Source organism: Dysidea avara, chromosome 3 (assembly GCF_963678975.1).
Source record: "Dysidea avara chromosome 3, odDysAvar1.4, whole genome shotgun sequence".
NCBI classification, from domain to species: Eukaryota; Metazoa; Porifera; class Demospongiae; order Dictyoceratida; family Dysideidae; genus Dysidea; species Dysidea avara.
Window position 1 is genome coordinate 18,455,367 of NC_089274.1, and position 17,136 is coordinate 18,472,502.

Sequence of the window (17,136 nt, forward strand, 5' to 3'; positions counted from 1 at the left end):
CTATGCAGATGCAAAGTTTCGACATATTTACTATTGAGTACTTTTGTAGCTTCTTCAATACGATTTTTGTTGGTTTTATTTGTCAGGTTCTTTGAGAATATGATTGGCAATTTGGCACCATGTCTATTATGAAATAGGCAAATATTGTACCAAGTTTGGTGCTCTTATCAAAAAATGGACATTTTTTTTTTGCTTATAGCTGTTCCGCTATAGGGGAATTGACTGTACATAGGCTTATATTCAGTTTTTGCTGCAGTAACAATAACAGCCCACATAATCACCATCAGTGGCTGGGGACTACATCCACAAAAGCCCACATCTGTGGCTCTTTACTACCATTAGAAACCATCTTTGGAAAATCCTTTATATGTCCATATACATTTCTCCTAGAAACACTGGTTCTGTGTGCATGTGTTAGTTGTTCAAAATGTGTTAGCTACAAGTAGCTGTCTAATCTTCACCGATGAGTGGCTCTTGATATTCCAGATAATTATAAGCTTTATCAGGTGGCACATTGTTTAATTCACGATGAATTTGTGGTACATGGTTTAGTCTGTTGATCCATCTTATAACATTGTTGACAATGTTTGTTAACGTGTACATGATCATTCCACCACACACATTAGTAATGACATGGTATATGATGATTATCACTAACTGAACTGCAGCAATCATAATCATTATGTCGACACCAACACTATGATAACCAAATGAGAATGTATACAATATTAACAGGTTAAGTAAGAAAATTGTTTCATTATAATGTTTTGCTTTCTCTTTGAATGGGATGAAATCAGCATGAACAGCTATAGTTATGGCAAGCAGTATTACACCAATGGAAAGGTTGACATTTCTGTCCAAAGCTGATAATCCAAAGAAAACGGCTCTCATAACTAGTTGTACACCAGTCCAGTAATAATATTTGTACTTGTGTGGACCTTGGAATGCATCAATAAGTGGTTTAAATCGGTTTATCAGCTTAAACCTTGACAGCACCTTAGTGAAAATAAGGATTGCATTAAATAGTAACAGTATTATGAACAGTATGAGGCAAACTACGAATAAAATAGTATGCTTGAAACCAAATAAAGTTATATTAGCATCCACTGCCCACACTAATCTGGTATGTTTACTGGGAAGGTGAACGATAGTGGAGTAATAGAACAAAACACTTGAATTGGTATGAAGGACTTTAGTATAGGACAATAGGAAGAGTGTAGCAAGTATTGGTAGGGCTCTGCAAGCTGTGACCCTTTGTATTCTAGTTGAATGACGACTTGCTATGATGAGTGATGTAGCAATGATGATGAGATATGCAGGAAATACTAATTGTAGCCACATCTTAGCATAATCATCCATACCATTGTAGAAACACGTTTGAATACCCAAATCAAGATTAGCAATGGAAATAAATATATAGGAAGGTTGAATGGAATTATTCACTGGGAAGAACACGTGACTGTTAATACTGATGATATTAACATACAAAACAAAACCATTAATATCTCCATCAGTTACTGTGAGGTTGAGAGTGAAGAGTAGCAGGACTAACACAAGACCTGCAATTGCAAATGGTATAATGAGAAACAAGTAGTAGTTGGAGTTGCTGCAGTCTTGGCATTGAGAGGAACCAAATACAGTACTGAGACCTTGTTGACATTGTCCACACAATTGACCAGATCTGTTAAACTGGCACTGTGAGTTAAGAGTTGAGAAGTTAAGTTGTGTTGGGTGAGGTAGACAATATCGTAATGGACAATGAGGAGATACGCGATATTGGTATGAGTTGTTAGTGATGATAGCAGATAACCAAGCATTGGCAGGTCGTAGTATAGCTTGATAGTTAATATCACAAGTAGTGATTGATAGTTGTTTTGAATTTAGAAGTGGATCACATGTACATGTTCCATTTAGTTGGGCAAAACCAGGTGGACAAGATAGAAAATTGATTAAAAATATATTATAATGACTTTTTTCAGTAAATGCTGGGTTTCGTATTGCTATGAACAACTCGCACCAATATGTGTAATAACTAAAGTCACTATGAATGATAGTATACTGAGTAGGTGTACAATGGTTGTATAGCAGTTGATTTACCTCATTAATTTTAACCAAATTACATGCAGTTTCTGGAACTATACTTTGTTCTGTTTCTATTTTAATAAGTGATGGGCTATTAAATATACGTAGCTGGTGCTGGTTTAAGGCCAACTGTTGTGTAAGTGTTTGTCCAGGATAGATAGTAGCTAGTACATGAGTATGACAATCTGGGTAACTATTATTTATACAGCTACAAATAACTCTTTCATGTGTAAATAAAGGATGATCTGATTTGATGAATTTCCTGTACACATCATAAGGCTTTGTTGTAGTAAATGCTGTACCGGATAGCCAATAACAGTGGATCATTACATGCTGAAAGAAGTCAGCTGATCTGTCATTGTTAAGAACAATGGAGTAGTTTAATGGTGATCCAATTGCAAAGTCAATATCAAGATTATCTCTTTCACTGATAAATTGAAAATAGCACGGTGGATAGAAGCTATGCCTTATTTTGTGAAGTGGTGGCGTATAATTGTTGTTGGTTATATTTACAAGAGTGTTTTCTTGAAGCACAATATATCTATCTTGATTTCTGCTTTGAAAGAATTGACACATTTCAAATGCAATAAAAGCCCCTTCATCAAAGTTTGATTCAGAAAATTCAATGTAATTATGAAATATAACATTACCATCTTCTTGGCATAGAGAAATAATTGCATTATGCAGTACAATGTTAATTTGTGTGAATACCACTGGACCTTCTAACAGTAGTAACGTATTTGATATATCTATCAAAGAATTTAGACTGTTCATAGAAGAAAATGTTGTGTTTGAAATGGAAATTTTAGAAATCTTTGTAAAATTCAAACCATAGCAATTAGCATATAAGTGAATAAGGTGTTCATATCTACCATTTTTGAAAATACAGTTTTTTATCTCCACATCAGTGATAATACTTTCTATACTGATCAATACTACCATCCTCATATAGAAATGGTATAAACCTTCTACATTGCTGTCATAGAATTTACTGTTGGTAAATTTAACTAGGTGGTGTGCCGCTGTGCAAGATACTGAAGATGAGACTTTAAAATAGAACACTTTCGAATAAGTTGTTTGAGTTATAAAGCAATAGTTGATATGGATTAAGTTTCCAAACTTGTTTTGAGTTAGCTGTGACTTAAACAATGTCTTTTCATCCAAAATGCTAAACTTTGAGTTGTACACTTCAAACTCCACTTTGTATAGCTCTTGATACATAAGCACCATAATTATAGTATTACCATGTACATCCTCATCAGGTACAATGTGATAGTCTTCTATCAATAGTTTATGATGTTTTCCTTGCACTATAGTCTCATTGTATTTTACTATTATTCCATTACATGTTAAATCTGTGAATACAGAGCTGCCCAACACATTTACTGCTCTTAAAGCATATCTATTCCTTGACGGTTGTAATCCTCCAAATAATGCTACATGAGCTAGTTGAACGTTGTAAGAGTGCTCAAGAAGCAAATCATTTTTAAGTGTACTAGAGTATTGTTTTGTACAATTGTTAATCGTGATATGTTTTATTACCAAGTTGGTAACATTTGTTAATACAATACCAATTGATGAGTTACACTGGATGATGGTGTCTGATGCTGTTCCATTAGTTGTACTACCAATGAGTGAAATGTTGTGAACACTTTGTATGATGAGATCAGTGTGAAGGTGATGTAGTCCTGGCAGGAAGAGTATTTGAGTGTTAGAGGTGAAGTATTTGGTGGTATTGAGCATGTAATATTGTAGGCAATGACAATGATGACATGTAGTGTTAGGATAGTAGTGATCATCAGGTGTCACAGTGTAGACAGTACAACCTGTACTGTGTAGTAGTGAGAGCAGCAGGACCAGTAGGATAATCATGATTGCAACTGTGTAACAAGTAAATATATACACTTATGCATGTAAATTATAAATAGGTTCATATACACATGCACAACTCTATATTAAATAAGTTATAACATGGCCACGAGGGATTTGCCTGATAAATATTCCCAAGCCTGAGGGCCACAGGCCACAGGCCCCGAGGGCACGGGCATATATATCAGGCAAATCCTGAGTGGCCATGGTATAAGTAATATATACCACTTGGGTATGTTCACCTAATAGGTGAAGGAAGACAAACCTGCATTCACCACATAACTTTTATTAGTGGGGTAGCTTAGCAAAATTATTGTTACAGGATGGATAAAAGTACCATTTTTGGTACACAAGTTCTTCACAGTATACTTATCAATATTAGAAGGGGTGCCCACCAAACCTAATTATGTGTGGGCTGAAAATAAAATTGCCATCAAGTAGCCCCAGTATAGCACATTCACGGTATGCCATCAGTAAATTTGAATATGGAGTGAAATAAGATGTATATATGTTCACAACTGTACACGTGCTTTGGTTAATGCTTCAACAAGCATTTGGACTGTAGTTAACAATACACAAATTTTGGCTCAAGCTATAGCTCATGGACACCATGCAGTTTGGTAATGACTGTTAACATTAGACCCATAAAGAAGACTACTCATGATCAGATTACTGGCATAGTTACATGTAAAAGTTAACTTACAGTACCATTAATTTTACTGATTCAGTTGACAAGTTTGTACGTATTGAATGCCATGTAGGTATAATTCAAAACTAAGTGCATTTCACTCCATATTCAAGTGTATGATATACCGTAAATGTACTATACTGGGGCTACATATATGGCTATTTTGTTTTCACCCCACACATAATAATTAGCGTTGTCTTTATACAAGCTAGTTTAAAGATGCAAGAGTAGGTTGTTCAGCAATTTGCTGAAAAACCTACCTTTACATCTTTAAACTAACTCGTCATAAAGACTACTAAATCTTTCACATTGCTGGAAACTTCAATAGGAAATTGATGTATAAAAATTGTCTAGAATCTAGACAGCTTTCTTGGATGGCTACTATAATTACACTTGCCACCAAACACACATTCTTGCTTTTTTCCTTAAAAACAAAAAGATAGGTTCTAATATTGTAACATAGGCCTTCTTTTCGAAATTGTCTCAACATTTTAGAAAATGCATTTACCACCAGTACCTAAGCGAACTAATAATCTATATCAATGTTTGAGCCACAAGTGGCTATAGCTCATAAGACACACACTATACTACAAAAAGATGACTATGGCATTTCAAGCATTTGCTTCGCATTGGCCTATAAAAATTTCCTGGGTATACATATCTACATGCTGTATTATTACTATGTGGCATGCTTAGCCACAGAACCACCACCACTTTAGTCATGATACAATGTTCAGTTGTAAACTATAGATTGCATGGAGGATCATAAGCTCTGAAGTAACCACGTGGACAATTCAGTCGTGTTTTTTGTTTTGCATTTTAAGTACCTCCATTTATAACCAGGTATGTACTGAGATATACTGTATATGTTTAAAAGTGTTCACCTTTTTGAATCTTGAGTTTCCTTTTATACTGTCTATTCATGGGACACTCTTGTCATTTCATCTTAATTGCATGGTGGTAAAATTACATTTTGTGTGGTCAAAACAGGGGGACCAACTCAAAGAGGTTGTAATAAATTACAGCAATGCAGTAACTGAAAGTACTTACAAAAACTCAAAAAAATGCTTACAAACTAGACATCCCCAGCATGATAGGTTTCTATAGATCATCAACATTATGTCGCATATAAATGTTAGTTGGAAGTACACCAAAGATGAAAACTGTTCTAATATTTTCACTATGCTGTGCTACCATGAAACTTTCATGGTACTTGCAAGTTTAAGGACAAAAATTAAACTTACTGCACACTGCATAAGCAACTTAAGAGGAAGCACTGCTTTCCTTACCCCTGTACTCTTAACATGCTACAACCCAGAGAGTGGGGGATATGGTAGCTTTGGAAATAAAATTACACAGTGAAGTTTGCATAATACAGCAGATTTGGATGCCATTCTGGTGTATGGAGTCATACTGCCTGGGAATATTTTAGATTATAGAAGGTCTGATATAGCATGTTAGGCTGTTCTTATTGTGTTTTTACCAACAAACTATTATCTATAGCTTTTAAAAGAGATATCTGTTAGTAGTTGACTGCTCTATTAGAGTATTTAGATGTTTTGCTATAGACAGTGACCAATAATAATGGGGGCGTGGCACCTCTTCTACAAATGGCCCAAATATTTCAAAAAACCATCTGAAAAAAAATTTGTGCTTTTATCTGCTTCGTAACAATTTCCTCAAAATTCAATGCTAAACTACCCCACTATATATAGAGGTTTACAAGCATCGATTGTGGGTTAAATTGTGGTCACAAAAAGAAATGATTGTGGGTTTCACTAGTTGTAGCGATACTATTTTAAACCAAATACCCACTTTGTGGATGCCTATAGTAACCTAAGGTGCTAAAATAAATACTTGGGTGTATAGGTTGGGAATGTCTGGGCATCTTTTCATGCAGTTGAAATGTACTGTGTAGAAAAACAATCCCCATATTGCAAAACAATTTATGATATCACCCTGTGGTTAGGGCGATATCATGATAGCCCTGACCACAACTGCTGAGGCAGTTATAAAGCATTGGTTCCCTTTGATTATTTATATAGAGCTGCTTAAAGTTTTGTATTGTGGGTTTGAATAGAACTGCATAAAGTTTTGCATTATGGGTTTGAGTTTAACATGTTGGTTTACAGTGTTGGGCAAGTTAATTACTTTGTAAAAGTAATTAGTTACATATTACTTGCAACTGAACTGTTTAGTAATAGCTATACCATAGCTGCGAGGGATTTTGCTGATATATACACCCAAAGCCCGAGGGCCGCAGGCCCGAGGGTGTATATGTCAGCAAAATCCCAAGCAGCCATGGTACAAGTGATATATATCACTTGGGGCACACTCACCTAATAGGTGAAAGAACTAATGAGAACTCATCCCATTTGTTTTATACAGTAGCATCTGAAGATCGATTGTGGTTTTAATAGCGTGGGCTAATAGCCATCAAAACGTTGTCCATACGTTAAAACGTCATTAATACGTTACTATGCTTCAACACGCAATGTTAGAAAACCTGCGATTGTGGGATGGAGTTTATATTGTTATCATTTTTGTACTAAGTTAAGCCAACTAACTTCGCTATTGGGACAGTAATTAAGTTATTATATTAAGTTAAGTACTTAGAACTGTAAGTTACTAGCCTATTTCAAAGTAGCAGTAGTAGCTTTGCTGTTCCGTGGTCTGTTCAAAGGCTGATACGCGGTGGGTAGAAATGTACGCATCCACAATCGCCCAAACAATTATTTTGTGCCTTCATTATCCTTTAGTAACAACCAACTACTCTATCTTAGCCTATGTACTAAGCTTAGCAACCTCTACAAAACCGAGTCCCACAATACAAAGCTCTATGTCACTCAATATAACAAGTCAAAGTGCATCGATTCTTTGAACTGGCTGGGTATCAAAGTCATTGACAAACCGCTTTCCCATGATATTGCCCGGGCAATATGCGAGTTAAACACTGAGCGGCGCCTTTGAACGCCCACGCTAAAGTGGTATATTACATATTATATTATTTTGTGTCCACAGCCTTAAGCTGTCACATGTGAAACTACCACCTTATCACGTAACATGATTGCGTTGTTGGACAATGTGCAAATCTTGGTTATAAGTAAGAAGCTGGTGAATAAGCTTCATTCGGTAGGCCTTGTTACATCATTGTGGCTAGGCATTACTCAGAGGATAACTAACAAAATTAGTAACTTCGTTACTTGTAGTAATAATATTATGCAATATTATACTCGTTACAGTAACTATATTACTTAGGTAATGCGTTACATTTGTAAGTAAAGGTAACTTGCGTTATATTACCTGTTTTTTATAGCATATTTCGTTATATTACTTTGTTACCACAAAAGTATATAATAATATTATGTAACGCGTTCCTCCCAACACTGTTGGTTTAGTTAGGCTAGGCAATGTTTTGAAGGAAAAAAAACTGAGTAAGTCATAGTTCAGATACTAGGCATCACTGAATAATCGTTTTTGCAATGTGGGGATTGTTTTTCTACACAATACATTTCAACTGCATGAAAAGATGCCTCAGACATTCCCAACCTATACACCTAGTTTTTTTTTTAGCACCTTAGGTTACTATAGGCATCCACAAAGTGGTTATTTGGTTTAAAATGGTATCACTACAACCAGTGAAACCCACAATCATTTCTTTTTGTGCCCACACCTTAAACCCACAATCAATGTTTACAAACCTTTGTATAAAATTAATGTGGTGAATGCAGATTTGTCTTCCTTCACCTAGTAGGTGAGCATACCAGTAAATGCATAGTCTTAGCATGTGAAACTTCGTATTGTGCATACACATGTGTGTTCTATATTTCTAGCTACCTATCTTAACCAAAACATGTAAAACATAACACTAGAAAACAAAGTTACTTATTAAGCTGGTATGATTAAGAACCCAAGCATTGGTAAAAAGCCTTTACTTGAAAGCATATTAGCTAATCTAATAGAATTGCATAATATAGTTTTAAATAATATTGTAGGAACAGAAGTAAACAATCATCATGCAAACAACACTCTGCTTTATCAAATACAACCAGTTCCCAGTTATAATTATCTTTTGTCTCTTACAGCATGCATGATCTGGTAAATACATACCATTTCTTGACTGCATATATTGTCATTAAATCATATGTGGTTTATAAGACAGTAGTCATACGTATGTACTAGTATAAGTGATATAAAGTTACATGATGAACATAATGTGTATAAATCATACAGTATAGTGATATTTTACTTACAGCTAATGCTATATTTCCACTGGCAACTTCTAGCTAGCCATTATACTTTCTGTTGACAGTCACACAGGCAATTAAACTTAAACAAGGAAGCAACTTTACAGTATGTTTTCAGTTTAGTTACTATATAAGTAATAATCTAAGTTTTATTGAGCGAATGGATAATACATAAAAATAGTAATTGAAATAATGTAAACATGACTTTCCAGATGCCATTGTGTTATTGTTAATACATTTTCACCTTGTTTATTATTCTAGTCATAAATACCTTTACAATACTGGGCTACACAATAACATTTCTCTGGTCAGGCTTGTTCAAGTGCTTCGTACAATCTTGCAAGCTTCACTATACAGCTAAGTTCACCGGCCGAGTGAATAGCTATAGCCATACTTGTCAATCTTACTAAACAATAAAACATACTCTACAACACAAACCTAACACACAAACACAAACAGCTTGTTATTCACTTTCTATACTGTTCCACTCCAGTCAACCATTATCTGTTTCATTATTCTCTTATTGGTATAGCATTAGCTACATTTAGAGCCCGCATTCAGGATTCCATTAATGATATACTATTTCTTTAGTATGCTGTTTGGAGTTTATTCATTGTCATGTTAAATAACATAATTATTCTGTTGATGATTACTTAGAGCTGTCTTATCAAGAAGACTATTGCTAAAATTATGTTACCTGATAGCTAACAAATGAAGGTTCATCCCATTTGTGTTGACAAATAGTGCCACTCAACGCATGCCACAGTGTGACCATGAGGAAGCAAATACAAGGCTTGTTGTTCACTTAGTTGATGCATTGAAGGAAGGGCTGAGCACCTGTCTATAGTATGCACTATAGACACAGATGATATTGCCATCCTTGTTGGAAAATTCCCCTTTTTAATTATGATGCAAATATTTGGGTGATATTTGGTGTTGGCGAAAACTTTGATTTTGGCATATAAGCACCAGTTCCAATTTGGGTGAGAATAAATCTATTGCATAGTTTTACAGGCTGCAATACTACATGAAGAGGGAGAAAGATAGCTTGGGAAGCTATCTTTCAAGAAAATATTTCAGATAGCACTGCAACCATATGCAAATTTTGATGCTGAATCTCCACATATCAGGATGTTGGAAAGATATACAGTTCTTTAATACAAAAAGTAACATGATGGGACATGTAAACATGTAAATAAAGTAATGGGGTTGTTTTGTAAGGAAAATAAATGAATGGACCACCAACGTCAGATGGTCTATACTGCAGCATGTCAAAAGAGCCACTTATCAAGCTTGCATTTAGTCGCAACTCTCAACACAGTAGGCCTACACCAGAGTCTTTGGGATGGAAATGGGATGAACATGGTATAGAATGGATTCCTTTTTGGACTACTCAGCCAATAGCTTTCATTGTATGCGTGGAGCTGGCTAAATGCAGTTTTAAATGTGAGACACCAGGTGTAGCTGCAAAAAAAAGCCATTTGATTATTATAAGTAAATGTAGCTGTTAACTTGAAAACTCTGATTATTTTTGTAAAATAATGAAAAAGTTGACTATGTTGTCAGATGGCTTGGAAAGCTATTCCAAGCTTTCCAAGCCATCTGTTTCCTTCTTCTATCAACCTGATGTAGTATCGCAGCCTGTAAAAGAGCAATGCAATAGTTGGTATACTAAAAAAACATTTTACAAACACCCTATGCCACCCAAATATTTGTATCAGAATTTACTGTGGAATTTTCCAATGGGTGTACCCATTCACTGGACTGGACTACTGGACTCTTTGTTTGTTTTCTTGACTACTGTTTTCTTGCCAGACTTAACCACAAAAGTTTTTCAGAAATCAGCACATTATTTACAAAAACTATAGTACAGTGTAATTCACTTTCGAAAATAGTTTGCCTACTTCTAGTAATGATACAAGCACTATGAACTGTTAATTCATCTATCCATCTTCTTTTGTAAAAGAGTACACAATCCACACATTGACACAAGTTTTACACCTATATAATCATGTCCCCTTATGAGGGTAAATTACATGAGTTTGAGGTGGAGCCAAGAACGAGTGATATCATCTGAGTATAGTGCATGGGAGTCTATGGATATTACAGTGAGTACATAAAAATATATAACAAGGGCGGATCTAGGATTTTTTGGGCTAAGCTGGACAGGGCATAGGTAACTAGCCAGACATTAGAAGATACCAAGCCTTCTCACAAGACCCTAGTTGTAAGATTCATGTAGTATCCATGGTCAAATCAGCTTTTTGAAATAGTGACTGCATTAGTGTATGAAGCATGCCAACCTAGGAGGGTTTGGGGGCATGCCCCCCAAGAAATGTTTGAAAATTAGACTCTCTAAAGGTGAATCTGAGAGTATTTTAGCAATTTTTCAGTGGAAAATAGTGGAATTTCAGTTTATTATGTCATTCAAATTTTACTTTTCCATTAAATCAAGACTGATTGCAATATACATGGAGTATAGCTACGTATCATGCATGCATGATAATCTTTTCATTTGTAGCTACCAAGCATTTAGATATAGCTAGCTATATGTCATTATGCATCAGTTCCTCTTAGCCATGCTCTAATCAGCTAAATCTGTGAGGCAGAAAAATGTATAGCTAAGTAGTAGTGGTGTTGAACGTCATAATTATTAGTATGCATGCTCCTTAGCCTAGTGAAAAGCAGAATGCAGTGAAGGGTACTAGTAGCTATTAGCAAGTCCACTGGCAATCCTTAGCAAAGTACAACTATATTTGCATTTATGGGATTTCTGAATTTGTTGTTGTGATAGTCAACTTATTATATCTGCTGGGTTATGAATACTGAACTATAGGCTAGCTACAAATGCCAGCACCACATTAACCCACAGCATGCATGGGGTCATATCAGTAAATGATACAAATTTTACATTCAAAGACAAAAGTGGGTAAATATGCTATATAGCTGCCTTATGAGACTGCAAATTACCAAAAGACTACTAACAGTTTGCTGAGTTGGTAACTAGCTACATATTATACTTGAAGCTGATAAATCTAACCAATTAAACCAACTAACAGTTTTTGAATGATATAATTCATTTAAAATATAAAACTACACTAATCACCTCTTATAACCATAGTGGAAAATACTGCTAATCATCTGAATAAATAAACCCAATGGCGGATCCAGGATGGGGCATTTGGGGCAAATGCCCCCCCCCCCCTTCAAGAAATTGCATACAAGATCGAGATACTCTAATAGAGCAGTCAATTACTCTAATAAAGCAGTCACAATGTTCATGAGGCAGTGTAGCTTACCTATGAAGCTATAAATAGGATTTTATTTTACATAACAGATGTGATATAGTTGGGAAGGATAACTAGCTATTATTGTCGTGACCTTTTTTTTTTTTTTTTTTTTGGTCTTCAACTGGTTTTCAGCAAGTTTTTTTGGTCTTCAACTGTTTTTCAGAAAGGTGCCCCCCCTCTTTCCAAACTCTGGATCTGCCCCTGAAACCTCCCAATAAAAACTTTTGTAACTGGAGATGCAACCCACAATCGAAACTTGTTTTTGAAGAGCTCTTGAGGAAAAGGAAGCTATATTCTCCTGGAACAGAGTTGAACAATAGGTATAGTTACATAGACATTATTTGTGTTGGTAGTGATGCATAGTTCCTGAAATAAGTCTGCTTTTGATACACATAGAAGATTTAGGGTTTTATTGCCCCCCCCCCCCCCCCAAATCCTTAGCACCCCCCCTTAAATCCGCCCCTGTATAACATCATCTATTTCAGCAGTCCACTCATTTACTATAACTTTGCTGGCTCTTTGGTTTATAATGCTTGTAAATTGTAAATAGCAGTGTTACAAATTAGCCAGAGAAATGCTTCTCGCTGTAGCTACACACTTTCAAACAGGAAGTTAAGGCTGTGCACATTTGTGAAAAATTGCATTTAGTGTGGCAAGAGTTCAAACAATTAATTATGAACTCATACTGTTAAATAGACAAGACTACAGTTAGTTGTATCTGCATGCCCTTTACATTAAGGACCCTGCGTGTGTGTAGTATACAAAGTAATGGTTAGCTAATCAGTTATAGTGTTTGATAAACAAACTTTATGTGAGTCCAGCAGTGAATACATATATGCCCTTTTCCAAGTTGAGGATGACAATGATATCTGTGTCTGCAGTACATAATAGACAAGTGTTCAGCCATTTCTTTGATGCATCAACAACAAGCCTTGTCCACCTATGAACTGTTTTATGTAGTTAGCTGGCTATACACATTATTGAAGCTATGCATGTCATATACCTACGTATAACTAACGGAATTACTTATATAATAATGTTTTGATTTCTAATAACTATTGACTTTTCAATGCCTGTCATTTTTAAGCATTGCTCACAATTTAGTATTGTGTAGTTTTTGCTAATCAGTCTTGAAATCTGTGCAAAAAATGGTTGTTAGCTACACCACTGAGTGTAAATTACTTCATCCATTTCCAGTCAAATTTCTTTTCGTGATCAAGTGTGAATTGCCAGTGAGGTGGCTTAACATGAAGCTTAAATATGCAGCACACACATACTGTGCAGTGGTATACTGGGAATCACCACAAAATCATATCCATAAATTTAATGGTGCTGTAATAATTAGTGTTCTGCAATACAGTACATTTTGTGTATCACGTATCACCATCAATAAACTGTTCGATACGATACTGTATCACGATACTATAATGAAGTGGTCACGACTAGTTATGACTGGTATGGCATATTAGCTAATAGTTGTAACAATATCCAATTTATCTGAGCCAACACTGATTCTACATTCACTACATGTGTATAGTTTATCAGTGAGTGATGATAAACTACAGAATAGCTAGTGTGTTTAGTATGAAACCACATCTCTACCTAATACCTGCCTCTATTACACCACCCAGACAATTAACTACCACAAACGTTTTAATGCATGTTCCCACAAAGGCTTGTCTGGATTACCCCGCGTTTTGATGAGTTATCAAGATGGCTGAGTATCAGCAGATTGTTTACTGCTTAGTGGTGCAGTTCTTTATACTTGAAGTATAACCATATAGAAGACCCGGGTAAGAATATTTTATTCATAACAGGCGTTAACAGCAGCACTAATACACACGCATTTGTATGGCTTCTTGTAATGTTGTTTAAAGCACAGGTAAATAGAGAGGCTTTCTTTTTGAGTATCCAGATCACTGTTACAGTAATAGAGCAATCACTGACTGTTTCTAGAAAACTTCAATATATCGATATTTTCTAAGTGCAGTATCGTATCATGATACATATTTGCTGTATCGATATATTGCCGTATCGATATGTATTGCAGATCCCTAGTAATAATACACATATCAGTATGGTTGCTATGTAGTGTGGTTGTTATGCCAAACTGACAATATTCACTGTGCAGTGTTAGTTGTGTTGTTACTGATTTTTTTGTGCATGCTTTATATTTCAGCACTTTACAGGTGACATATTTGTTTATAGCACTGATAGTAGCTGTTTAAACAATTGAATCTGTTTAGTACTGTCTAAGTGCCACTCAAGTTTTTGTATGTTCACTAGTTTGTTCATGTAACATGTGCATGCAAATAAATACTCACTAAATTACTGTATAATGTGGCATGCACATGAAACCACAGCCACACAAGCAGAGGTCAAGTCACAAGTCACGTACAGTGTGGGTGAGGCTAACATGTGGCTTTGTTTACGGTGAATTACGTACTTATCTAGTTATGGGTAGTGGGAAGCTAGGATATTCAGTTTCAAAATCCTATGTATATGACCTTTAGAAGTTGCATAGGAATAACTATAGGCACAATCTTTTCAGAGAAAGATACTCTGGACTTAAAATTAGAAGGGTAAGAGTCAGTTAGTCAACTGGTGATCAACTTGATGACCAAGCAACACCTACAACTAGGCACCCAAAACCAAATTAACTGGCCATTCTTTGCAATTTTGGTAATACTGTTTGGTCATGCACTTGTGATAGATAGATACTCTCAAAAGTGGCATAATTAGTGAGGTCACCAGCTAAGGGTAGGTGAAGCTAATTATATTTACATTCAAACTTACTTTTTGAAGTAGCATGACTAACAGGAAGGAACTTCAATTTCAATCTCCTATAAATGTAGAATGTTAGCGGACTTGAGCATGCACCTCACAGTTATTTCACTATATTTGTGTAGCTAACTACTAACAGTGTCATACTGTGGGACATCCATGATGCACTGTCGTTGTATGGTGCATGCATCATCAGATGAAATTCACAATACAAACTATAAATAAAATACCTATACCCTACAGTTATGCTGCTCATAAATGTCTTGTACTTAGCAGTTGTCTTACGTACATTCACACAGAAGTGTTGTACTTGATCATACAGTATTTCTCAGACAATGTATTAATGATGTATCAAGTCCTAACTGGGGTACAATTTCTCAGAATAGTTGACATACTATAAGCTATACCAATACAGCTACTTATTATTATTATGATATTTCAAACAAACATAAGTAGTTATAATGATGGCGTTCAATTGCAAATGCCTCTAAATCAGTGATGTGTGATTAGATGGTCAAAAGTTTAGCCACTTGTTTGCATGAAACACAAAACACACACTATCACAGTGTTCATGATGATGGAATCTTCAAATCTTCCGCCTACTTAATTAGTGTTAATGTAGGTAAAATTTAATAACCTGTTTGCATAAATTCTACGAAAGACTACATGACAGAGATTATATCATAGCTATATGCAGTGGCTGTTAGACATACGCTGTAGTAAATGTAACTACTTTGTGCATGTATTCACTTCAGTGATACCACAAAGACTATAGTGACATTCACTAGGTTGTTGTTACAGTTGTTGCTATGGTGTAACTAGGTATATAAGAGCCCATGTAGTACAAACATTGATGATGGAACTGAAAGTAGTTGCTTGTGTCATCAATTTGGAATTCCACACAGTTCATGTCCATAAAATGTGTGGGGTTCAAATAGATATATACTTTATTGATCTTTAGAAACATGTACATGTGCATACATGAAAACAGTGCCATTGTGGTGCTCCAATGCATTTTGTGAGATATCAGTACCGTGTCATATACCATGTCATACAAGGCAACAATTGCGTTTACTAATGTATTTCCATTAGTGGTTATCTGACAGCTAACAATTGTGAGAGTAGTTATTGTGATAACACCCAACAATTAATAAACTACTGTACCATGCAGATGCTGATTGATGTAGAGAACAACACTTTCCTTGAGCAGCATATACGCCGCAAACTTATTGAAGCGCTTACTCTCAGGTTCAGTGCTACGCCTATTAATCTCAGCAACACGATCTTGGTTGATCAATAACGATTGAGCAATCTATCACCACTCATTATATACAGCAGTCACCATAATAGAACAGTCACACATGTATAGCTGCCTGCTACAACAAAAAAACAGTATATTAATTTAAAAATGAAGTAGGGATCCGAGCAATAAAAAGAAGTGAAACAATAAGAGATGAATAATGGTATTACAGCATTACAGCATAGCTTGGTGGAAAAATCCCTACTTTGGCATTGAACAAAATCATTGTTATAACATTCCAATGTAGGGATTTTCCAATGTAGCTAAGTAATACCATCATTCATCTCTTGTTTCACTTGCTTTGATCCCTAAATTAATAATTTTTAATATACTAGTACAATAGCTATCAATATACAGCTTTGTTTTAATTAGGTCAGTTGTCATGTATTATTAAGTACAAAAGATAATTATGATGTTATATACAAACGTAGGCATACATAATTATGATGGTGCCGGTTCAAGTGCCTCTAAATCAATGATGTAATTAGATTGCCAAAACACAGTTTAGCCACTTGTTTGCATGAAACACACTAGTTATCACAGGTGTTCATGGTGAATCTTCCACCTGCTAAGTGTTAATGTAGACAAAATTTAATTATGTTTTTACAACTAAGTCTGTAATGACAGAGACTATAGTATAGCTACATAGTAGCTAATAGGCATACGTTGTAGTAAAACGTCACCACTTTTGTGACAAGCCGGCTACAGTGAACTAATTAATGACATTCACTGGAATTTATCGCAAAGACTATAGTAACATTTACCAGGTTGTTGGTACTGTTGTTGCTATGATGTAACTATGTATATAAGCGCCCACATAGTACAGATATATACATTGTATACCATTGATCTTTAGAAAACACATACATGTATACA

The 17,136-nt window shown here is 35.3% G+C and overlaps 1 protein-coding gene across 1 annotated transcript; it reads right to left on the reverse strand.

The window, feature by feature from the left end:
- Window positions 1–450: 450 nt before the first annotated feature.
- On the reverse strand, window positions 451–9,333 carry LOC136248376 (uncharacterized). The gene is made up of 2 exons (XM_066040159.1): window positions 8,893–9,333; window positions 451–3,962 (listed from the first exon to the last, which is right to left on the reverse strand). The coding sequence occupies exon 2, from the start codon at window positions 3,952–3,954 to the stop codon at window positions 451–453; it is 3,504 nt and encodes a 1,167-aa protein (XP_065896231.1). The 5' UTR covers window positions 3,955–3,962; window positions 8,893–9,333.
- Between the last annotated feature and the right edge of the window lie 7,803 nt (window positions 9,334–17,136).

Excerpts from the sequence above, each read along its gene's own strand:
- LOC136248376 (XM_066040159.1), bottom strand. The coding sequence starts at position 3,954 with ATGATTATCCTACTGGTCCTGCTGCTCTCACTACTACACAGTACAGGT.